A 25,514-nucleotide genomic window follows, 5' to 3' on the forward strand; every position below is an offset into this window, starting at 1 on the left:
ATTCCAGCAATCTTGTTGCATTTTGTTCAAGTTGTTTCACTTTGTTTTGAGCGTCATGAACGAAACGCCTATCACCCAATAATGTCCGCGTTTGATCATCGTTGGCTCTTACAAAATTCTCCAAATGTTTAGCATTATCAACAGTTTGATGCAAAAGGAAGAACTCTTCGGCGGCACCTTTCAACGAAGAAACTCCAATTTGTTGTTCTATACAAACAATAAAAAATATTAATTTATCTACGTAATTACTAAGCACTCCATGAGCCAGGCAAAGAATTATTTAATATAGTTTCGTTTTAAATGATGTTTGAACAAAAATCAACCATTAGTACAGAACTGTACAATACTAAACCATGTTTCTAAAAAATATTTGAAAGTAAACAATGTTACCTCTCGCAAATCGTTGAACTTCTTCTTTCCACTGCATTATCGAGTCTTCCAAGTCTGAATCCTGGACATTAAGTTCGCTTCTTAACTTTTCATAATCGTCTCTGGCAGATGAAAGTTGCCTTTCGGTCTTCGAAATTGCCTTGCCTTGCCTTGCGTCATCCAATGCCAGATGGCTCACGTGAAACATGAACGTATTCCAAGTGCCAGCGATGGCGATCTGCCATTGCAGTCGACAGGTCTTGTCCAGACAAGCCAGTTTCTTCCTCAATGATGTTCTTGAGGGTGACAAACGGGCGCCCAATTCTTCTTTTTGCTGAGGGTGTCCATAGCAGAAGCCTACCAGCGGGCTCTTGATGACGACTAACATGGCCCGCAAGAGTCAAACGCGGCTGACGAACCGTTTCAGACACACGATGAAGCGTACCGTACAGAGATTTGTTGGTAGGATGGCTTTTCCAAGAGATATCATAGGCGTGTCTAAGCATTCTTGTGTATGTGCCGTCGAGACGCTTTTACGTTTCACATTTAGCGTCCATGAATCTGACCCGTAGAGAAGTATGATTTCAATGCAAGCCTTGAACACTTTACTCTTTGTTGACTTCTTGATTGGAGACTTCCAAACTGCCGGAAGAGAATGCAGCGCACTCCATGCCAACGCTATTCTGACAGAAATATCGTGCTCAGTATCTGAATAACCGCCAAGGTACTTGGAGTCTTCAACACAGTCGATTTTCGAGCCGTCCGATGCAAACAGGGGAAACATTATGAAAAACAGTGAAAAGACACATTATGAAAAACAGTGAAAGGACACATTATGAAAAGCAGTGAAAGGACACATTATGAAAAACAGTGAAAAAGAATTATATTATCGCAGTAAACGTATTGGGTTCAAACAAGACCTATACACAACTATGAACTGTAAATTCACTTCATATTATACACGTACGTAGCACACATTAGAATCATGGACTCACACTAGTATAATTTTGACAATTAACTGAAGACATATACAACGTGTAACCTTTTTCATTCAAATAACAAGTGATTTTGCCAAGTTTAAAATTTTTCGCTTGTTCCAACTCAGAAGATGTTCAGTAATGCATTCTTCTTGTCCTTAATACGTACAATCATTAATGTGCACATTAGTTCGTGGACTTAATCGACCAAAAAACCTGAGCGGATATGCAGATCAGAAAATAATACTCACCGAAGGCCGTCATAATTTTAGTAGTCGAGCCAAGTCTTGACAAATACGTATTTATTTGCTCAACTTCTTCGCCAGCAGTTGCTGCCGCACCACTTTGCCATCTTCCGCTCCAAATAACCTAAAAAGTGTGAAAAGAATCATCCATTCAAGACAACCCATTTCAAATTTACGTAACCACGGTTTAGTTACGTGAAATACAGTATTATTACAGTTTGACAAAGCACGCTTCGTCTCATAACATCTTTAATAGAGCGTTATCGTGGGCGTATGTGGTATTTAGTTTACGAGTTATTGGGTAAACAATCATAACCTACGTATGTAACGTACCTGACATGACCAACTGTGTGATTTCCCATGCATTATAGACAGTGCTGGTGCAATATTTCTTAAAGCATTTTGATTTTCTTCCTATGTAACACGTAGAGCCCACATCCAATATTTGCATATATCTTCCCACATATGTTTAACTTTATGTGGTTGTAAAAATTCATATGCAAGTAGTGAGCATAGCCATAAATTTCTCCTCTGAACATGTTCAAAGTAGCTTGAGCAATCGAGTGCCTGCATCCAGCTACTTCAAGTCCATTTGGAGACCATTTTTGCAGCTTTCAAATGGTTGTCAACGCAAGAATTATCTTCATTCTATAAAAAATAACCTAATAATAGATTACTACCTTTCAATCCCACTTCATAACACATTACCTGAATTGACTTTGAATGAAGACTTTTTAAATGAGAGTCCACAAAACTGTTATTTGCAGTCAGTACATCACGACAATAACACTGGACTGGAACCCTGTGGTAAAAGTAAGTTATCAATTTAGAACACAAGCCCTTACAAGCTCAAAAATGCAGGTAAAGAATGAAACATGAGCAGTAGGTCCTTTTCTTGGATTTGTTAAAATTGGTTCAATTTATTAAAACATAAAAATATCTGAACTGTTTACAATGGGTAATTCCATTTTTGCAAGTTTGAGAATTTGCCATTGAATATCACAAACCTTGCTACTTTGCTGAATCTGTACACTTTTTGATTTCCATCAACATGACATGAATGTTGATCAATGCTACAGGGAGGACAATTTTTCCATGTCTGCTCATGAAGAAGGTCAATTTCATGTTGGCAATAGCTCCATTCAGCAAACGATTTACTGAATGTGACTGGATTGATAACATTTTCCTAGTGAAACCAGTTCCACATTAAAACATAGCACAATTATATACTATTTGTTGATTATGCAAAACCCAACTGTACCATAATATAGTTCTCATACTTCAAACATACATATTATATGAAGCCTACAAAAATTGACATGTGCTTGTTACAAATTTTAAACTAATTTTCCTTGACTGTCCAGAATTTACCAAAATTCACAAAAAAAAATGATCATAAAGCATTATTTTGAAACCAAGATTTACATCTTGTAGCTTTTGGTTTGCTGGACAAAAAATAAACACAAAATAAAAAGCACACTAACAAAGACATGTAGATAGCATAAAAAATAATCACCCTTCCTCTAGAGCTGGAAATATCTTCCAAACTTCTTACAAAAGCAGATTGTGATGACCTAGGCATCCTCTTTCTAAATGCATCCCACAAATTTAAGACATCTTGACTAAATATGTAATGAACATTTTCAGGCTACCATGCCACCAGCCACTCTAAATTATACTGTCAACAGAAATTGGTGACCACTTCCATTGACAAGATGAGCGATGTACAGTGAGCCGATTAAGACCAAATCGTCATGTTAAAGACAAAATATAATCAAAGATAACCAGTACAGCGCTGAAAATATGCACTTCGAAGAAATCAAATCCTGGGGTTTCATAAGAAGCCAGCAACTTCATTGATGATTTGAAGTTTTTAGTTTCAATTTAAAGTTTATGAATTAGCGTTCCAACCTGCTGCCTATGTTTTTTTCTCAATAATCAGCCCCTAACATGCCTAACAATATCAGCCCCTAACAAATCATATTTTAATAAGATGCATCAAATGTACATCCATATAACAAAAATTGCTATTTGGACTCAGTAAAAAAATTGCATAAGGACACTTTCACCTTCACAAGTGATCATAATCATAAGAGAACTGTTGGTAATTTTCATAATAGATTCATTACACAACTGACATGATGATGGGTAAAGGATGGGACATGATCAATCTACAAAGATAACAGCATCATGACAGAAAAACATTTCTCTCACATAGGGCACAACAAAAGAAAACAAATATATAATATTTATATAAAATTCAATAGTATGTACATTATACTTACCAATGCTGCAAATCTTTCCATCTGATGAAATGGATTGTGTTGGCTTGATATAATGAAAATAACCATCCATCCACACTTCTCGATCATGGACAGGATTCTTCTCATGAACATCATCATCGCATTCTCTACAAATATATCTCAACACACCACATTGTCTGCATCTCAGTACAGCTTCATTTTCATTGCATCTACAACACTTCATAGCAGATAAAGGAGGAGCAAATGATTACACAGTGACATTAAATAATTTTTCCCTCATACTTCCCAATATTCTTCTTGATTTTCCATTCTTTTTTGCCAAGCAGATGGCCCAGTATTCACTTCTCCAATAACCAACTGACAGCTTTCAAGAATAGCTTCAAGATCTAAATTGAAAATGAAATGATTTTATGACATAAAGCTGTTTCCTTTTCTATTTTTTTTTCTAAAATATGACACAATTATAAAAAGAGTACATTGAAGTGTTAAAAGCACAGTCACATGTGTATAAAAATATAAAAAACTATGTATAGATGCAGTGGCCTGGACAGCACAAAAGTTTTGCTTCTGTTATGTAAAGTTGAGATGTAAAAAGTATTATCAACAACCTCTTTTAGTCACACTGTCATCACATAACATTTCCTGTGGAACATCATGTAAATCTGACGATGTTGTAGGCATTTCCTTATCTATGATGATAACAACAACAAGTAACATAAAAACGTAACATACAAGTTTAACAAAAATCTAAAATGCTGCTATTTCTTTGATAAAAGTATTATTTCTACAGCACACACCTCTTTGTGTATTTCTATTTCTCGAAGTGCTTTGCTTGGCTTATGAATAATCCGTTTGCCACCTTCGCTTCTTTGAAGAAGTGAACTATATCTCTTCTGGCATTTTTCTTCTTAATAGTTTTATTTCTACCACGAACAACTTGATTTGTAATAGCATTAACATTGCTTATTGCAGACAGCAGCTGCTCATCAATCGTTGGTTTACTCGGCCTACTGCGTTTATGAGACATGTGTTTGCATAAATAAGAGGTGAAACCCCGATGTGTTTAATATTTCATACAAAATACTAATACAGCCATACAGGGTAATGTAGAATATCTTCGCTCCTATAACAAAACAAAATAGCGCGCGCTAAGTTTTTTTTATTTTTAATTTCGGCAACTGGCAAAGGAGCCACTCAAGTCAACAGGCCTCTTGTTTGAATGGACGTTTCTCAAATTGACTTATAGAGTCAATTTGAGGGTATTTTCACAATTAGCGCATAGAGTTAATTTAAGGAAGAGACTGGGTTGTGTATGTCTGTCGTATGTACTTGTATGTACTCGTATGTACTAGTATGTACTCTTGTGGCGTTTTAGTCACGATCATCTCCCACTAATTTATCACGACATTGAGTTTTGTTTGAAATCATACACACATTTTTTTATAACGTAAACAGGACCATTGCACATAAGTTAATTGGAAGTTAAGTAATCTGGAGCAAAATGTAAGCAAATTTCAGTTGAGCTGCAATGTAGATTATAATTATCTGTTTCTATTCAATGTTAGCTACATTGCCACGACATCTATATTATAGGTATATGAATGAGACATGCAAGGCGTTCAGAAAATTTAACATGCATTTTCTGCACGATTAGTATGAACAATTTCAAAAATGTTCATCCTTAACATAATATTTCTGAATTGATGAAAAGAATAATTTTAAGATGCATTTTAAGTTGCAAACTTTCTTGTGTTTTGCATGGTTCGGCACACAAAAATTTCATATAAAATATATGAACTTATATATCAAGAAAATGGCATTAGCTACAAATAGACAATCAGGTCAAAAACTAATCACATATTGACCATTCCTAAATTTACTATTAAATTCTAGAGGCAGTTTCATGTTGCTTATTGCTATATAATAGTAACCATAAACAAATACATCGAAATCTACATAAATCTTTGTGAAGGTTTACTTATAATAAAGAGTTAATTCCTATTGTGCAGCATGCATATAATAATCTTACATAATAGACATGTTTTCTTTATTTTGGTAATGTTAAACTATTTACTAGATGATAATGATGCTGGATTTGTGGCCATTCACTTTTGCTCACAAAAATGAATTGCGTTAAAGCGATTCTACACAAGAAGTCGAGTTGTCAGAAGTCTTTTTTTCTGCAACTGACTTGCACATATTACCAAGGAAACTATCTATCACATAGTCTTAAAATTATGTCTTGCTGTATTCGTTACGGGGGCGTATGACTCAAAACAATTTCTCTTATATTTCTCGCACGCAATAAATATATTTCTCTACTCTTTATACTCTCGAGTGGTAATTTCAAAAAGTTTGGTGAATTAATTCAGTTTGTCATAACTTGTCGCTTGCTGAGAATTTTGCTGGCTAAATGAGAGCTTTGAAATGTTTTTATCAATATGAATTTCTATTTTGAAGGATGTTTTATAATGTTTTAGAAAGCAATTTTAATTTGGTCTAGAAATGGGAATATAGTTATGAACTTTTGCGATCTCGAAAGGACGAAGGTGCTGTTTCGTTTGTCGTTTGAGGGACTGCTTGAGAGCATTTACGAGTTCATGTGTGTTCTTTTATTAGTATAGAATAATGTTTGATCTGATTTTAAAAAGCATGGAACTATTATACTCTCTTTGGCCATTAAATAGCAAAATCAAATCGTTTTTGTGCTATTTTTGCCTGAAAATGGCATCTGCATTCATGAAATTCATAAACTCATTGTAGCAAAACATTCAGACATATATTACATATTATATATTACAAACGAATTGTTTGAAATATATAAGTTATATCGAAAATGTGTAAACACAATCTTTTCTATTTTAACTTGTTATACATAGTTATACTACCATTTCTGGGGCTGGCAAATACTAACAGTGGAGGATCTAGGGTAAGTCAGAACACATTATAGCACCTCATTTTGAATCCAAAATCCCATTACATTAATTCTGCTGGTTAAAAAATTCAAAAGAATATTTTGAAGGCGAAATCTTACCAATATGATCTTTTATAAAGTATTTTGAACCGTAAAAAAAACCATGACCAGACGACAATTTAAATAAAAAAATATAAAGCCAATTCCAAAAAACAAGACATCTTGAGATTCTAAAATATGCATCAAAACAAGAGGAGAAGTGAACTGTAAATTTTCGACTTTATTTCAAAGTCATCCTCAGACAGAATGATATTTAAAACCATACATACACATATATATTTACAACGCATGAAATAAGTAAACGGAAGTAAGCAATAAATTGTCGGCTGCTCATGGTTATTGGTCTAAACTCGGAAACACCGACTCTGATTTACACAATCAATGTATACGCTATCAAAGATCACAACGACGATATGAGAAGGCTTTACATGATTTGAAATTCTTAATCAATTGTAAGAATAATCAAGTCTACCCTAAATTTGTAAGATGGAAGAACATCATACAAATCCCCAGAAAAAATAATACGCATCAATATAGCTACTTTTTTTTAAAAGCATTAGGCGTAGGATGTCCATCTTCCAAAAAAGCCTGTTACGATACAAGCGACATATACAAATTTTCTATTCTGAAACCATTGCGCGAGAACAATTCAAGAATGTTAAAATTTCAGTTGGCGTAATTGGTAACCTGATTCATTTTCCCCTCTCTATTTTAGAACATGCGAGAATTTGTCAAAACACATTACTTTACCACTGACTGCGCCATTTTCTTTCATTTAAGACGACGCACAACCTGGAAATGTATAGCTTGTATTGTTTTATGGAATATGTATTGTTTTAGCTTGTTATTATCTAACAAATTATTGTAATTTGCATAATTGTCTCAAACAAAATGAAGACAATAACCCAGAAATAGATGAAAGGTGATAGCCGAACATGAAGATCTATAATTAAAGAAAATTGCACAGTAGATTGTAGTACACCGCCATTCCATAAATTCCATCTCAGTAAAACTTGACTAATATATGTTATCTCCCACTAATTTATCACGACATTGAGTTTTGTTCGAGAAAATACACACGAATTTGTGTAATCTTCACAAGTTCCTCTTGTAGAATCAAGAAAATGATTAAAACTGAACATTTTTTTATCACGTATACAAGATTATTGCACATAAGTTAATTGGAAATTATGTAATCTGGAGCAAAATGTAAGCAAATTTCAGTTGAGCTGCAATGTAGATTATAATTATCTGTTTCTATTCAATGTTAGCTACAATGCCACGACATCTATATTATAGGTATATGAATGAGACATGATTAATTTTTTTTTTTTGTGATTAAAGGTTTTTATTATTCATCTTCAGATTAAAAAGTACGATGAATTTACATTGATTTTCTATATATTAATCATAGTATACTAAGAATTACATGTTAACTTTATTATATATATATTTACAAGATCTAGCAATAAAAGATTGTTTATGACGTTTGGTCCGAGATAAAATACTATAAGTTTTGCTTTTACGCAACTCGTGCGAATTTTCTTTAGGATAAGGTACTAAAAAATTGGCATGGATGATCAGGTTCCTCTATAATCCTTTTGATCTCTTGGGTAGTTGCTAGTTCACGTCTGCTTTTCAAGGAGGGCAAGTAGTTTTTATCTAGTTGTAAAATTTTTAAACTTCTTCTTTGTACACGTTCAATTTCTTGCTGTAAAAAAATGTGGAAGTCCTGCCCAGACTGCCGATGCATACTCTAATACTGGTCTTATTTTTGATGTATATGTTAATAATCCAACATCTGAAGGTAATTGAGACTTCCTACAAAGTCGAAGATGATATAGTCTTTTATTTGCCTTGCTTGTAATTTGGTGTACATGTTCATTCCATTTAAGATCATTTTGACATGTTACGCCAAGAAGTTTGAAATTAGTAACTCTTTCTATTTCTTCTCCAATAAATAGGGAGGGTGGTTCTTGTATTGAGTTCGTAAAGCATATCCACATATCCTTTGTTTTTTTCGGATTCAGAGCCATTCTGTTATTATCAGCCCATTTCCGTAATTCGTCGATTACTTTTTGCATGGAACTGCATTCACCTCTTTCGACAATCTGGTTCTGAGTGCAATCATCCGCATATTTACATGTATTAGCATCTATTTCTTTAGGAATATTGTCCTCTAAATCATTTATATATACATTAAAGAGCACTGGTGATATGACAGCGCCTTGTGGCACGCCCAAAGGGCAAGGTTGGATGGATGACATGGCTCCTTGTAGGTTGACTTGTTGCGTTCTTCCTGTCAAAAAACTTCGAATCCATTGCCAGAAAGACTTATTAATTTCCATAGATGCTAATTTTTGTAGTAATATATTGTGATTCACCATGTCAAACGCCTTTCGAAAATCTATAAATAATACGTGAACTCCCTTTCTACCTAATTGAGAATTATCTGTTGCATTACACCAATTTTGTGTCATAGATATTAGAGCAGATACAGTAGATCGGCCATGAGTAAAGGCATGTTGGTTAGTCTTTATTTTGAAATCTGATTTATTCAAATGGAGTTGAAGTTTGTCTATTACTTTAGCCATTTGAGGAAGGACAGATATAGGTCTGAAGTCATTTAGGCGTTCAAAAAATTCAACATGCATTTCTGCACGATTGGTATGAATAATTTAAAAAATGTTCATCCCTAACATAATATTTCTGAATTGATGAAAAGAATATTCTTAAGAAGCATTTTGAGATGCAAACTTTTTTGTGTTTTGCATGCTTCCGCACACGAGAATTTCACATAAATTATATGAACTTATACATCAATAAAATGGCATTAGCTACAAATAGACAATCAGGTCGAAAGCTAATCGCATATTGACCATTCCTAAATTTACTATTAAATTCTAGAGGCAGTTTGATTTTGCTTATTGCTATATAATAGTAACTATAAACAAATACATCGAAATCTACATAAATCTTTGTGAAGGTTTACTTATAATGAAGAGTTAATTCCTAGTGTGCAGCATGCATATAATAATCTTATATAATAGACATGTTTTCTTTTTTTAAGTAATGTTAAACTATTTACCAGATGATCAAGATGCTGGATTTGTGGCCATTCACTTTTGCTCACGCAAATGAATTGCGTTAAAGCGACTCTACACACGAAGTCGAGTTGTCAGAAGTCTTTTTTTCTGCAACTGATTTGCACATATTACCAAGGAAACTATCTATCACATAGTTTTAAAATTATGTCTTGCTGTATTCGCTACGGGGCGTATGACTCAAAACAATTTCTCTTATATTTATCGCACGCAATAAATATATTTCTCTACTCTATATACTCTTGAGTGGTAATTTCACAAAGTTTGATGAATTAGTTCAATTTGTCATAACTTGTCGCTTGCTGAGTATTTTGCTGGATAAATAAGAGCTTTGAAATGTTTTTATCTATCTGAATTTTTCGATTTTAATGGAGGTTTTATAATGTTTTAGAAAGCAATTTTAAGTTGGTCTAGAAAGGGGAATATAACTATGGACTTTTACGATCTCGAAAGGACAAAGGTGCTGTTTCGTTTGTCGTTTAAGGACTGCTTGAGACCATTTGACGAGTTCACGTGTGTTCTTTTATTGCTATAGAATAATATTTGATCTGTTTTTAATAAGCATCGTATTATTTTATTCTTTTTGCCATATTTAGTTTTTTTATTAATCTCCGCATGCGTCGGCCAATAAATAGCAAAAGTAAATCGTTTTTGTACTATTGTTGCCTGAAAATTGCATTTACATGCATGAAATTCATAGACTCATTGTAGCAACACATTCAGACTATAAACAACAGTTAGAAATGATGAGTTTTAACGAAAATGTTCAAACACAATCTTTTCTATGTTAACTTGATATATATAGTTATACTACCATTTCTTGGGCTGGTAAATAGGAGCAGTGGCGGATCTAGGGTAAGTCAGAACACATTATAGCCCCTCATTTTGAATTCAAAATAGCATTACATTAAATCTGCTGGTTAAAAAAATTCAAAAGAATATTTTGAAGGCAAAATCTTACCAATATGATCGTTTATAAAGTATTTTAAATTGTAAAAAAACCCATGACCAGCCGACAATTTAAATAAATATAGTATAAAGCAAAATCCGAAAAAACAAGACATCTTGAGATCGCAAAATATGCATCAAAGCAAGACATCTTGAGATTGCAAAATATGCATCAAAACAAGACGAGAAGTGAACCGTAAATTTTCGACTTTATTTCAAAGTCATCCTCAGACAGAATGATATTTAAAACCATACATACACATATATATATTTACAAGGCATGACATAAGTAAACGGAAGTAAGCAATAGACTTTATGCGTGTGATGTTCTTCCATCTTAAAAATTTAGGATAGACTTGATTATTCTTACAATTGATTAAGAATTTCATAGCAAGTTGAGCTTTCTCATAACGTCGTTGTGATCTTTCATAGCGTATGCATAGTTTGTGTAAATCAGAGTCGGTGTTTCCGAGTTTATACCAAAAACCATGACCAGCCGACAATTTAAAGCCGACAATTTAAAGCCGACAATTTATTGCTTACTTCCGTTTACTTATTTCATGCGTTGTAAATATATATGTGTATGTATGGTTTTAAATATCATTCTGTCTGAGGATGATTTTGAAATAAAGTCGAAAATTTACAGTTCACTTCTCGTCTTGTTTTAAATTGTAAATATATGTGTATTTCTAATTTATTCTGACTTAAACCAGATCCGCTCTTGAATGGGAAAAATTCTCGAGTTGGAAAAAGCGTCCAAGTTAAGTGATCTGAGCGCAAGACGTTAACAAGCACAGAGAATTTTTAGCCAACTCTATATGCCTCTATGACGAAAGCAGATTTAAACATTCAAACTTTCTGATTATTTTAAGTTGGTAACTATGGACTTGATTGCTAATGGAGATGATAAATGACAAATCAAAAAGCTCTACTAGCAACCTTAATTATCACCAAGCTGCGTACTCCACAAATAACTTGGCAATATTTGTGTCATTTTAAGTGAAGTGCTGTAAAATGACTGTTATATAACAATTAATTTCTTAAGAGAAAAATAGTGCCAAATTTCGACTCAAGCAGGCAAAATAAGCTAACTGACGACAGCTTGAACCTCTCAAAATGAACACTTTCTGCACTCTATAGGATGTATAAGCACAATAGCTACAAAATTTTCAAAATAATCCCCAGCAAAAATAATGCGCATCAATATAGCTACTTTTTTTAAAAGCATTTGGCGCAGGATGTCTATCTTTCAAAAAAGCCTGTTACGTTACATACGACATATACAAATTTTCTATTCTGAAACCATCGCGCGAGAACAATTCAAGAATGTTAAAATTTCAGTTGGCGTAATTGGTAACCTGATTCATTTTCCCCTCTCTATTTTAGAACATGCGAGAATTTGTCAAAACACATTAATTTACCACTGACTGCGCCATTTTCTTTCATTCAAGACGACGCAAAACTTAGAAATGTATAGCTTGTATTGTTTTAGCTTGTTATTATCCAACAAAGTATTGTAATTTGCATAATTGTCTCAAACAAAATGAAGACAATAACCCAGAAATAGATGAAAGGTGAAAGCCGAACATGAAGATCTATAATTAAAGAAACTTGCACAGTAGATTGTAATACACCGCCATTCCATAAATTCCATCTCAGTAAAACTTGACTAATATATGTTATCTCCCACTAATTTATCACGACATTGAGTTTTGTTCGAGACCATACACACGAATTTGTGTAATCTTCAAAAGTTCCTCTTGTAGAATCAAGAAAATGATTAAAACTGAACATTTTTTTATCACGTATACAAGACCATTGCACATAAGTTAATTGGAAATTAAGTAATCTGGAGCAAAATGTAAGTGAATTTCAGTTGAGCTGCAATGTAGATTATAATTATCTGTTTCTTTTCAATGTTAGCTACATTTTTTATGTTTCCTGTTTGGTTAGTTGAATAAGTTGTTTTTTTTTGTACTCAAGATTTCGAAAGATGGCAAACCCTTTAAACGAAAGAATAATTGAAAAGCCTGTGGTGAATATAATTGCAAACAATTTTATTAATTTTTATAATCAATCTAAAAACTAAATATGTTGGAATTTGCATAAATTTTTCATGTAGCTATTATTTTCATTGTCTCACTCACTATTGTGAATTCATAAAGGAGTTATGTATACCCTGCACCCTAAACTAAATTTTCATTTTTTGGCTAACTGCCTTTAGGAAAACATTGTCGTTGATGGTAACTTTCATGGTGCTTACTTAAAGGTATGAATTTGAACATACAAAGCCTAAATATAGCTTTCAAATAAAAGCATTTTAAAAAAGTGCTTGGGTATCATTTTACAATCGGTGTTAAAATTCTTGAAAAAAAACGCACATTTTCGCTGTTCTATAGTTGTTGTGGATTAAAAATATTGCCAATTATTGAAAAATTTTACTGATATTAATGCTTTATTTTGCTGTTGCTACACTCCTTTCACAATTATACGACCTTTGTAGTTTTTGTTCACAATTTTCTCACAAAGCCGTATGTATATATATATATATATATATATATAAAAGATAAACGTTTCTCCGTTATATATTCAATGTGATAAACGTTATATATTCAATGCCTGGATTACAAGTACAGTCCGTAAGTACAGTGCTCGATGCTTAAGAGCAGAGCGTAAATATTGATGAGAAGAAGAAAATACACAAAAACTACAATTTCATCCCGACAAGCCTGTTTCGTGATTTCTCACTCTTCAGGGGATAATATTAAATGAATACAAAGCATGTGCTAGATTATATATACAAGAGGAAGTTAGGTTAAAAATTGAGATAGAATTACATAATATATTGAGTGTACGATTACAAATTACATAAAAGTGCTTTGTGTCTATGGCGACAAGAGGAGATAAGTTCGTTACGTTTGTTGAGTGATGATAGTTGTGGTTGGTAGGTGATGAAGAATTTTTCTTTCAGGCATAGGTTGCATCTTTTGTTGGCGCTGTTGTACGGTTTGCTGTGAGTAATGATGTTCCATGAGATATTGTGAGCGATGTTGTTGTCTTTTAGTGTCCATATGTGTTTGCTGAGTTCGGTGGAGTTTCTTAGTTTTTTGTGGCGAAAAGAGGCAGTGTGGTTCCTGTGTCGAGTCTTAAATTCGTTTTCTGTAAGTCCGATGTAGGTCTCAGTTGTGTTATTGTCTAAACGTTTAACAGTTGCTTGGTAGATGACAGATGATTGTAGGCAGTTTCCGTTAAGTGGGCAGTTTTGTTTTTGACGGCAGTTGCATGTTTTAGTTTGTGTATTTTTGTCATTGATGGTGTCATTAGTATTGTCAGGTTCTCTCAATATGCGTTTGTTATGGTTATTAATAATATGTTCCATATTGTTCATGCAGCTGTAACTTAATTTAATTGTGTTGCGGTTAAATAGTTTTCTGAGTTTGTGGTCTATGGGAAAGTGCTTGTCAATTAGTGAAATGAATTTGTAGCCGATGTTTGTGCTGACGTTCTTGCTGTATGGTGGGTTGTACCAGAGTATGTTATTTCTAAGTCTGTTTTTCCGTTTCGTAGTAGCGTTTGGGTCATATTTCAGCGTGTAATGATATCCATTTTCGTCAAGTGCTTTTTGGTATGGAGGGATTGCTTGGTCGAATGATGCTCCGTCGGATGATAAGGATGAAAGGCGTTTGTTAATGGTATCGGGTATGTTCTTTGTAATGCTTGGAGGATGGTTGCTTTCATGGTGGATGTATTGCAAAGAGGTGTTGGGCTTAGTGTAAGGTCGATGGGAAGAATTCTTTAGATCGAACGTAATGTCGAGGAAGTTAATGACTTTTTTGTTAGCTTCGATAGTGATACGCAATCCGTTGTTGTTAAATACGCGGCATATCTCTTTTTTAATTTTTTCTGTTTCTTTAGGTGTTGCTTTAGTAATGGCTAGTCCGTCGTCGCGATAGAGTCCTATGTTAGTAATGATGTGTTGCAGTTGAGAGAGTAGATAGCTTCCTACAAGTTCGCATGTTTCGGCGCCGTCGAAGCTGCCCATTGTCACGTCGAATGTGGAGTTGTATTTCTTTTGCCATGGTTGTTGGTTGTGAATGAGGTATGAATTCTTGGCATGTATGATAATGTTTCTCTCTTGGTTTGTGATGTTGTCGTGGGTTGAGGCGAATTCAAGTGCTTTGTTTAAGAGGTCTTGGTTGATAGACGGGTAGAAGTCTACAATGTCGAAAGATATGAAATTGTGATTTTGTTTGCGTTTGATGGAGTTGAACCACTTGATGACAGATGACGAGTTTTTCCATTGGTTCAGCGAAGTGGCTTTTATGATATTGTTGTTTATTCTGTCAAGTATTTTTTTGCTAATTTTTCCAATTTCAGATTTCGTCGGGTTGATTAGTCGGCACGTGGGTTTATTTGCGAAGTTCGGTTTGTGATCTTTGAGTGTTATGAATGCGTCTTTGTTAGCGGTGGAGTCTACTCTGTCAGATATACCCAGTTGTGATGTGATATTTTTGTCTTCGGCGTGGATGGCTTGTATTGCGTCGACGTTTATTTTCTTGTATGATTTAGTGATATTTTGTTGTAGGAGGTCGTTGTATGCTGGCTTGTCTAGTTTGTAGAAGTTTGTTGTTTTGTCGGCTGCGATAAGTAGCTTTTCTTCGTGTTTGATGGCTGTGGTGTTGTCTTTTATTTCAGTGAGAAATGCGTTGTGTACTTTTTTAAATTTTACTGATTGGATCATCTTCATCATGTCGTTTTCGAATTGTTTTAAGTCGTCAATCGGTGGATTGACGACTTAAAACAATTCAGTCGACTTAAAACAATTAAGTCGTCATTGATTGGATTAAAACAATTAAGTCGTCATTGATTGGATTGACGACTTAAAACAATTAAGTCGTCAATCGGTGGTTTTAAGTCGTCAATCGGTGGATATATATATACAAAGTGTATTATAATGTGCCCTCCCGGCTATCACCATAGTAAGATGGTGACTCCTGCACTTGGGACACAGGACGTACGGTTAAAAATTGGATAAAAGGGCCTTGTTGAGTGTAACCATACACTCAACATATTATGTAATTCTATCTTAATTTTTACTCTAACTTCCTTTAGCATATATAATCTAGCACATGCTTTTGTATTCATTTAATATTATCCCCTGAAGAGTGAGAAATCACGAAACAGGCTTGTCGGGATGAAATTGTAGTTTTTGTGCATTTTCTTCTTCGTCTCATCAATATTTACGCTCTGCTCTTAAGCATCGAGCACCGTACTTACGGAGATTCAAATAAACAAAACTTGCTGGATGCCCGAGAGCAGAGCGTAAACATATGTAGCGATGTTGAAAAAAATCACGAAAACTACAGATTTATCCCGACAAGCCTGTTTCGTGATTTCTCACTCTTCAGGGGACACTAGTGCTGTTGTATGGTTTCTGTGTGTGATGATGTTCCATGAGATTTCGTGGTCAATGTTGCCATCTTCAGGGGCGGATCCAGCTTCTGGGCTGACCGTGGCCTTGTGACGTAGCGAGCGCCTTCGGCGCGAGCCAACGCTAGGGGAATCTGGGGGCATGCTCCCCCAGAAAATTTTTAAATCTAGACTCTCGGAAAAGCGAATTCCGGCATTTTTAATGTAGAATATAACAATATTTTAGTTATAATCTCATCTAAAAAAATTTCTAATATCGCCATTTTTTTAATTCTGTTCGGATAGAAGAATAAAAATTTGTGGTGTCTGATGTAAAATCAACGCAGTTTCCGTACTTTCCTGTAATCACAGGATTGTTGCCAAAGGAGTGAGAGAAAGATGAAGCATGTTATTTTTGCAGTGAATAACCAAAAGACAGTTCACTACAAAAAAATAATTCCCCATCTTTGTAGCCCCATCAAATGGTCTTTTTCGAAAAACAGCAAGGATGCCTTTTGTAACAGCCATAAAGATGGCAAGACTAATAAAAGCAATGTTCAAAGGTGGTCTTCTTCCAACAACAGCAAAGATGTTTATCCAACAATTGTAAAGATTGCAAGATTAATAAAAGCAATGTTCAAAGGCGGTCTTCTTCCAACAGCAGCAAAGATGTTTATCCAACAACCGTAAAGATGGCAAGATTAATAAAAGCAATGTTCAAAGGTGATCTTCTTCCAACAGCAGCAAAGATGTTTATCCAACAATGGTAAAGATGGCCAGATTAATAAAAGCAATGTTCAGAGGTGGTCCTCTAAAAACAAAGTAACAAAATGATTTTTGGTGGATGGGATTTTTTGATCTACCAAATAAGAAGGTGGCATCGCAGCACAACGAAAGATATGGACATAGTCAATTGCACTCCCATCAACAAAATCTCTTGGATATATTGTACAATTGAGCATTTTAGCCAACGAATCCCAATTTCCTTTCACTTCAGCATCATTAGTAATTGGGTAGTATGACTGAATAGCACACTGGATTACTGTGGACAAAGCAAACATACACATCAAGGGTGAAAAGGTGTAATTATTTGCTGTTTCTACTGCTTCTTGTAAAACTGCTGCAATTTCATTCGCATTTTCTAAAGAGGTTAGAGCTGCATCGGATATACACATGGCAAAGGCATTTTTAAGTGAAGTGAATGCACCATTTTTATGCTGGGACTCGATGAGAGGATGGGTAGAATAGTATTTTGCATTCTCAAACATTTCAACACTAGTTAGGAATCTCAAGTAAATAGAGAGAGTCTCATTCCCAACTAATGCAATAGAACATGCATTGAACAGACAATTCCCATTGGCTAAAGTACTAAAAAAAAATTAGTATTTAAGTATCAATGGCTGCTTTGTTATACCAAGTTATACCTGGAAACAAATCTGCTAGACTGACTCTGACATTAGAATAAATAAGGGTAACCAATACTGTTAAAGATAGACTAATAATATTGAAATTGAGAAAGTTATTTTCTCTTTGTGTTAATTTGGTAACATCATGATAAAGTCAAAGTCACAGGCAGGTAGTCTAAGATTTGGAACTAGTCTAGGCATGTCAAACAGGATTCAGACGACTTATTGATTCCATCTACTATAGCATCAATATTCTATATAAATCGCGAAAGAAAGTAACAGTTATTCAAAATGATATGTTAGTTTCTTTAACCAGGGGATAACATAAAATGCCAGGAATACAAGGATAATACATTATTGATTGGGTTAAATTTTAAAAAGGACTAGCTTTGACTAATATTGAAGTAAAACATTTTTTTAACAGACAGTAACAATTAAAATTATTTAGGCCGTACATTAGACAGACTGAGTATGCAAAATAATGACAGCTTTAGACATATATTTTACATGATACACTAAATATGAATAGCTGAAAATTAACGGATTGATCATATATTTCAGGCCAAGATGTCAAACGCAAATAAAAAAATAAATTAATACCCCAATACATGTAAATTCTTACCTAACAGGGACATTGGGTCCTGATCTTTCAATTTGGCTTTCAGGGAACTGCAGTTTTGAAAATGAACAAGTTCGTAGAATAATATCGCCAGTAAAATTTATACGACGAAGCCTTTCCTCGTTGATTATTTTACCACAGTATTGTCTCAAGTTAGACAATTCACCAGAAATAATTTCGCAAGCGTTCTCTTGCTGAAAGATTTGGACGAGCTTTTCAAGAACATCGATCTTTTTAGAAGTTTCCATTGATCCTAATCGCTGAGTACAACTAGAAGTAGCGTTTTCAAGTCGACAAGAATCGAGCTATTACATATGACTTGTATTTATTGCGCAATCAAAATACATTCACCGTGGCTCACCGTGGCGCACATGACCAAAACGTTCCCTGTGATTGGCTTGCAACGCTGCACCGTGGCTGAAGGTTACTATATTTAGCAACTATTGCGAAATTTTTTGAACGCTGACCGTGGCTCTTCATTCTGAGATTGCAGGCGCGAATTTACGAACATATTCCGAGCATATTCATGGTGTATTCGGCAAGATTCGAGACGCTTTCGGTGATTTTACAGTTCAGAGTTTAACTGGTTGATAATACTATTTTAACAAGACATTTAATTTGAAGTTTTTGTTCTGTTAACACAATTTTTGACAAAAAATTACAAAATTCATTCAATTTTTGCTTTTGATCGAATTTTGCTGTATTTGAGCAAAACTTTTAATCATGAAAAAGTCAACCCTGGAAAAACTTAAGTGGCAGAATTCTGACCGTGGCTCAAGCCACTTTCGCCATGGCCTAGATCCGCCCCTGGTCTTTAAGGGTCCAAGTGTGCTTACTGAGTTCGGTCGAGTTTCGTAGTTTTTTGTGGCGGAAAGAGGCAGTGTGATTTCTATGTCTAGTTTTAAATTCGTTTTCAGTAAGTCCAAGGTACGTCTCAGTTGTGTTATTGTCCTTGCGTTTCACAGTAGCTTAGTAGACGACGGATGATTGTAGGCAGTTTCCTTTATGTGGGCAGTTTTGTTTTTAAATTAAATGGTTTGAACCCGGGAGTAACGTTACATGTTTGTAAATGTAGATCGTCCAAGTTGGTATAGTCCTGAGAAGGACTGTTTTTGCTGTTGTTAACTGACGTTTTGACAACCTTAGCGGTAGTCATCTTCAGGGTCATTTTGACAGTCTTTCTCAGGACTACACCAACCTGGACGATCTACATTTACAAACATGTAACAATACTCCCGGGTTCAAACCATTTACTTTACTACGATTATTTGGACGACAGAGGGAAAATACATTCATATTGCATTATTTTTTTGTCTTTTCTTGTGAAGCCGCTTCAGATATTTATTTCAATGCTATGTTAAGTTACCATATTTTAGCTGTTACAAACATCTTAATGATTTATAGCAACTCGTAATCTTCGTCACGAAATGCTTGACTACTTGTAGATTTTCACTCAATAGACCATAAGCCTTATTCATATGCACGCTGTGCATTCTGGTCATTCTGTGCATTCTGGTCTGAAAATGCGCGCTGTGCATTCTGGTCTTAGTAGTCACGCTACTACGGTAAACATCAACATGGCCACTGCGGATAGTGAGTGTGTAGCTGTTCTTTGTCGTCTTTCAGAGGTAACTCAAACAAATGAAAACCCTAGTTCTTTTCAGAAATCTTGCACAGGTATTCAGGAGTTTGTTACATCTGAAGCTTATGGCAAGGAAATCCCAGAAACGTCGACGAAGGCAAAGATAGTTGGTGTAAATTCTAATACCGTTGCAAGTCCAGATGAAGAACTCGCGACATTTGGTCGCTTAGATTGGACAAAGCCTTTGGCTAATCTTCCATCTTTTACGCACGAGAAGCTTGAGCATAAGCTAGTTGAAAGTAGAAGAGGAAAATCCGATAATTATGCGCCTAACGCTTTTAGAAATATGAAGAAAGGTTACGGTCTCTGGCGAGAACGATATGTAAAGAATACAATGGTAAAAGCAAATGTTCCTACTTCAAATGGGGAGGTTGTATTTGTTGTAAAGGCGCGTGTTGGTGCATCTATGAAAAGTGTGAGCTACTCTGTATTTGTTCATTTAAATCAGAGAACTGCTGAAGTGGAGTATAGTATTTGTAACTGTAAAGCAGGACAAGGTGGATGCTGCAAACATGTCGCAGAGTTACTTTACACAGTGTTAGACTTTGTGAACCTTAAGCTTTCTGCTATTCCTGCCGAACTTAAGTGTGCTCAGCTACCTCAAAAATGGAATGTACCATCTGGCAATTCTAAAACTCTTGAGAAAGCTGTAAAATTTGAACACTTGCTTTTTGAAAAGGCTGATGTAAATAAAACCAATGAACAACATTCTGTAAGAGGTGTTAGAGAGAACTACTGCTTGACACCACCATATGCACAAGAACTTACCAAAGAAGACATCAAAATAATGGCAGATGCCTTTCAAAAAGTTAATAGGGCATCATTGTTATGCGAAGCATTTAAATCAAATGAATATCAGCCCAGTAATACTTTTGAGACTTCTTGCAATCAAATGATAAAGGAAAAGTTATAAATCAAAGAAAAACTATACACCCAACATTACATCCAATTGTTGTTTAGAATAGCCCAAAGGAGGACTATAATCTGTAGCCACATTCTTAACAACCTTGTTTATAATACACGAAGATGGATCTTCAGGCAAAGACTCCACCAGCTTTCTCCTCTTTATCATTCGATTAGGTAAAAGCGTTAGGCGCATAATTATCGGATTTTCCTCTTCTACTTTCAACTAGCTTATGCTCAAGCTTCTCGTGCGTAAAAGATGGAAGATTAGCCAAAGGCTTTGTCCAATCTAAGCGACCAAATGTCGCGAGTTCTTCATCTGGACTTGCAACGGTATTAGAATTTACACCAACTATCTTTGCCTTCGTCGACGTTTCTGGGATTTCCTTGCCATAAGCTTCAGATGTAACAAACTCCTGAATACCTGTGCAAGATTTCTGAAAAGAACTAGGGTTTTCATTTGTTTGAGTTACCTCTGAAAGACGACAAAGAACAGCTACACACTCACTATCCGCAGTGGCCATGTTGATGTTTACCGTAGTAGCGTGACTACTAAGACCAGAATGCACAGCGCGCATTTTCATTAAATATGAATAAGGCATATGGTCTATAGCATTATGCTTTGATGCTTTTCTTCAATTCTAACAAAAATTTGCTTCTGTATTTTTAGTTATAACAACACAAGAGGATCAGACACTATTTTTCAGGTAAAGTTTACAACTATACTTGAAACGGCTTCTATTTTAACTCATCATTAAAAGCTTTATAGATTGAAACATTGTTAATTCTTGAACACGGAACATCACGTCTCTTATTGATCGTACTCGAAATTTTTTATGTGGTTTGTAGAATGCGGCTGGAACCATTCACAAAAGGGATTTTTTTCGTTATTTTCTTTATCTTATGTGGTAAGTGGTTCTTTTATATTTCATTTTCAAGAAGTTGTAAGAAATTTTATGTGTCCAGATAGCGAGTTTTTCATAGACAAGGAAATTTAGCGAATCTAAGCAAAGAAAAATTTATGTCACAAACTTTGATATTTTTTCTTCACTTTAGTAAATTCAAATAATAAACAAAAGTTATCTTTAAATGATTATTTCTGTAGAGATAATTTCCTTGTTCAATCCTAGTAAAATATTCTGGTAATGCAAAGAATTGTCTTTGGAGACATGACATAAACAGACATTTCATTTTTTCGTGCAAACTATGAAAACGAATTGAATCAGGAACAATTTATGTATTGATGTCATCATTGCATTGCAAAAATAAAAAAATGGCATTTATAATAACTATAATTAACATCTGAAATAATTATTGCTTTATAAAAAAATAATACAATGTTGTAAAATTGAATGTTTGTAGTGCATCTTTGTACTGTTTATCCATGTCCTACATATTTTCAATTTTGATATCAGTAGTGAATTAATTGTAAGTGAATCTGCAAAATTGGCCTAAGGAATTGAATCTGAAACTGAAAAAGTTGTCCAGTCTGGGTTTTTTTAATAAGGTAAAAATGCGCAAAGCCTTTTTTAGAAATTAGCTTGCAAGCGAGTCTCGTTGCTTCTTTAAATTTAATTTTATTCAATTTTATTCACACTCCTCATATTGGCCATTTAAAATTGAGAAATGAATATATTTTTGAGTAACGCAATAAATTTTAATGCAAAAGCTTACCAAGATGGAATGTAACGGGTCAAGTTGTTTTCGACGTTGCATAGAGCTATAAATAATACACCTAATATAATTTTCGCTGGAACAGATGTTCATATATCTATATACATGTGTTTTTTTTGTGTTTCTGGAAGTAAAGCTACCAGATATAAAATTTTTTTTTGGGATCAACACAACGTTTCAAAAGTAAACGAATGTCAATTATCTAACTTAAAAATTAAGTAGCAGTTCGTTCTCTAGTCTGAAAAGCTTTATGAAAGTACGTAAATGTCTAGTGCATGTCTAAAAGTGCGTTTACACATGAGATGCAACAACGCTCTCGTATTTTGGTACTTTCCTTTCCCGAACTGATAGAAAACATTATTAAAATTATTTTTAAATAATCATAATATGCTTGTTTCAGTAGCCAAAACACCTTATTTAACATCGAGAAAAAATCTTTAACTTGCCACAGATTTTCATACGATTTTTGAGTTACAAATTTCTGAAGCTATTGCATGCGATTTTCCAAATATAGCAAGAACGACTCATATGGCGTTAGTGTCCGCCCGACAAATTGTTGTGTGTAAACGTACTTTAACTGTTATTAGATATTTAGTTGTGGATTCAGCTTTTCAGAACCCATTACTCTCTGATCAGTATCGGGTTGTTAGTTATAATCTTTTGGCTAAGTTCATTTCCTTGTTGTGTTTGTATGTGAATGACTTTGTCTTAATGACAACAAATTTTGCAGTCATCTACTTCCATAGTATATTGAACTGGTCCATTCTGTGTCTGATGACACCAGGCTCCTCTTCAGTAGTTTACCAATTTGTTTTTGGAATACTGGATTACAGGGTCGTAAACGCCGATACACTGCATGTTGGGCTTGAAATTCTTTCTGTTTTCTCTGGGTTTTTTTTTCTGCACTCTTTCATTCGTATCTGGATGTAACATGTCTAAACGAGATTGTGGTTTTCTGCTTATGAATATTTCTGCTGTCGAAATTCATCGGTGGCAAAAGTGAAGCGTTGTTTCTCATTCTCCGCTCTCGACAATGCCTTGTTTGTTGGAAGCAGCTCAAGCAACTTTGAATAAGCATCTACAATAAATAGGAAAATTTTTCCCTAACATGGACCAGCCTGTATTATGTGAATCCTTTTAAAAGGTCTGCTGGGCCATATCCACAAGAGGAGTTTTTTTGTTTATGTAACAGTTGTTATATATACATACTTTACTTTTCGATACTTTATCCATTTGTGGCCACCACACATACATAGATTATTGCTAAACGTTTTCTGTTGCACATTCTATTGTGAGTTTTATGCAACTCTTCTATTTCCGGACTTCTCTTTTTACGTGGAATCATTACTTTATCCTCCCAATAAGGTAAAATAACCTTGTACGCTTCCTGTCTTCCTTTAAAGTATAGTTGCATGTTATCATCTAAACACACTTAAGGCCTCCCATGCTTGACAAATTTAAGACTTTTGCAAGAATAATTTCCTTTTTAAAACAAAGAAAAAACAAAACAAAGAAAGTCTTTGCTAAAGTATTTAGCTATAGGATGCTGGAGGGCAGTCAGATATCGTAAAATTCCATCCGCTGCCAGATTTCCACTCGCTCCTTTGCCATCAATTACAATCATGACTTTAAAAATTTTTTAACGAGATGCAAATAGAAAAATTTAATTTCCTAATTTAGTCCTCCTAATTCATTATGTTGATGCTTACGATTCTCTTTTCTTATTTTTTTATTTTTTTATATGTTTGTAGCTAAGTAGACAATAAATTTTCATTAAAGCATTTATAAGCATTGTGTACTCTACAGCAGTGCAATTAAGTTATTCATAACAAAAACTAACACTGCTAGCTTTAAAAAATTTTGTATTTTAGGTGTTACCGTCATTTCATCAACGATTAATCCAACTCCTACGATTTCCTACGGTGAGGATTGTTCACATATTTTGGAATGCTCATTAGTTATAGCTTCTTTCTTTACATCTCCAAAACACACGGGACTTACGATATTGAAGTAATTTAAATGCAAATGAATAAATATATAAAATGGGCAAATTAACGACTGACAATTCTTCAAATTTTCTGAATTTATAGGGTACTCGTCAACAATTTCAGTGAATTCTTCTACACCTTCGAGCTTTTATCGTAAGTTCTTACTTTTTTATTTTTATTCTGAACTGTTTTAATGGTTTTATACTAACAATTTATTAGGTAATGAACGTTGGATCTGATATTCACATAATTATGTAGGATGTAATATAAGAATATTTGAGTATTTGAATATTTGCATGAAGTTATAAATTTCCTTTTGCTGGTCTTTAAAGTATTTTTATGTATAGCTCACTCGAAAATAATTTTATCATAGAAAATTGTAATAATTATCATTTTTAATAAACATTTAATCTTTAAAAACAGTTTCTTAGAAATAAATTTCTCTTAAGAGCGGGGCATCAACATCTGTTCTATTTCAACAATCAACTCAACGACAGGATCTATTATATCTCCTAACTATCCAAATGGCTTTGGAAGCAGGACCTGTATCTTAAGAATCAGGCAACCCTTAAACTTCGCAGTGAAGTTCAATGTTTCGTATATAAATTTAAAACATATAAAAAATGGTAAGTATGTTTGACTATTGTTCACTGATGAAGTATGAATAAACTGCTAATTAAATAGATCTGTTAATTAATTGACTAAAAGTTTTCAAAGTAGCCAAAAACTCATTCACTTTTTATATTAATCTTTGCATTACTACATTGTCAGACTTTACTGGAAATTAATTACTATCATTTATGTTTGGTCCTTTTGGTATCAAATTAATCAAAATTAGACTTTCATTGATATAACAAGATAAATAAATTTAACAGGTAACCAAATAATATGTTTGGATTCCATTACAATATCTGGTGGAACATCAAAACAATTCTGTGGCAACGAAACCTCTTTAACATTTACACCATATACCAATGTTGTAACATTGACAT

At 34.1% G+C, this 25,514-nt stretch overlaps 3 protein-coding genes across 7 annotated transcripts in view; 2 read left to right on the top strand and 1 right to left on the bottom strand.

Moving 5' to 3' along the window:
- Window positions 1-13,040: 13,040 nt before the first annotated feature.
- The window catches only part of LOC124459515, a 69,018-nt gene continuing 56,544 nt past the window's right edge, over window positions 13,041-25,514 (top strand). For 4 of the 5 annotated variants that reach the window (XR_006953685.1, XR_006953686.1, XM_047008966.1 and 1 more), the window contains exons 1-7: window positions 13,041-13,150; window positions 21,531-21,567; window positions 21,710-21,768; window positions 24,406-24,456; window positions 24,625-24,675; window positions 24,972-25,148; window positions 25,398-25,514. The exon at window positions 25,398-25,514 is cut by the window's right edge and continues 60 nt beyond it. Coding sequence is in view for 2 of the 5 variants with exons in the window: in XM_047008966.1 (XP_046864922.1) it covers window positions 21,711-21,768; window positions 24,406-24,456; window positions 24,625-24,675; window positions 24,972-25,148; window positions 25,398-25,514 (454 nt within the window). In the remaining 3 variants the exon portion in view is untranslated. The remainder of the gene's footprint in view (window positions 13,151-21,530; window positions 21,568-21,709; window positions 21,769-24,405; window positions 24,457-24,624; window positions 24,676-24,971; window positions 25,149-25,397) is intronic. The other variant, XR_006953687.1, reaches the window with a different exon arrangement.
- On the bottom strand, window positions 16,684-18,626 carry LOC124459519. Its single transcript, XM_047008971.1, has 2 exons — window positions 18,319-18,626; window positions 16,684-17,101 (listed from the first exon to the last, which is right to left on the bottom strand). Exons 1-2 carry the CDS (start codon window positions 18,561-18,563, stop codon window positions 17,044-17,046), a joined length of 303 nt encoding a protein of 100 aa, XP_046864927.1. The 5' UTR covers window positions 18,564-18,626; the 3' UTR covers window positions 16,684-17,043.
- Window positions 20,146-20,887, top strand: LOC124459518. The gene has a single exon (XM_047008970.1). The coding sequence runs from the start codon at window positions 20,244-20,246 to the stop codon at window positions 20,868-20,870; it is 627 nt and encodes a 208-aa protein (XP_046864926.1). The 5' UTR covers window positions 20,146-20,243; the 3' UTR covers window positions 20,871-20,887.

Source organism: Xenia sp. Carnegie-2017, unplaced genomic scaffold, assembly GCF_021976095.1.
Source record: "Xenia sp. Carnegie-2017 unplaced genomic scaffold, XeniaSp_v1 HiC_scaffold_13, whole genome shotgun sequence".
NCBI classification, from domain to species: domain Eukaryota; kingdom Metazoa; phylum Cnidaria; class Anthozoa; order Malacalcyonacea; family Xeniidae; genus Xenia; species Xenia sp. Carnegie-2017.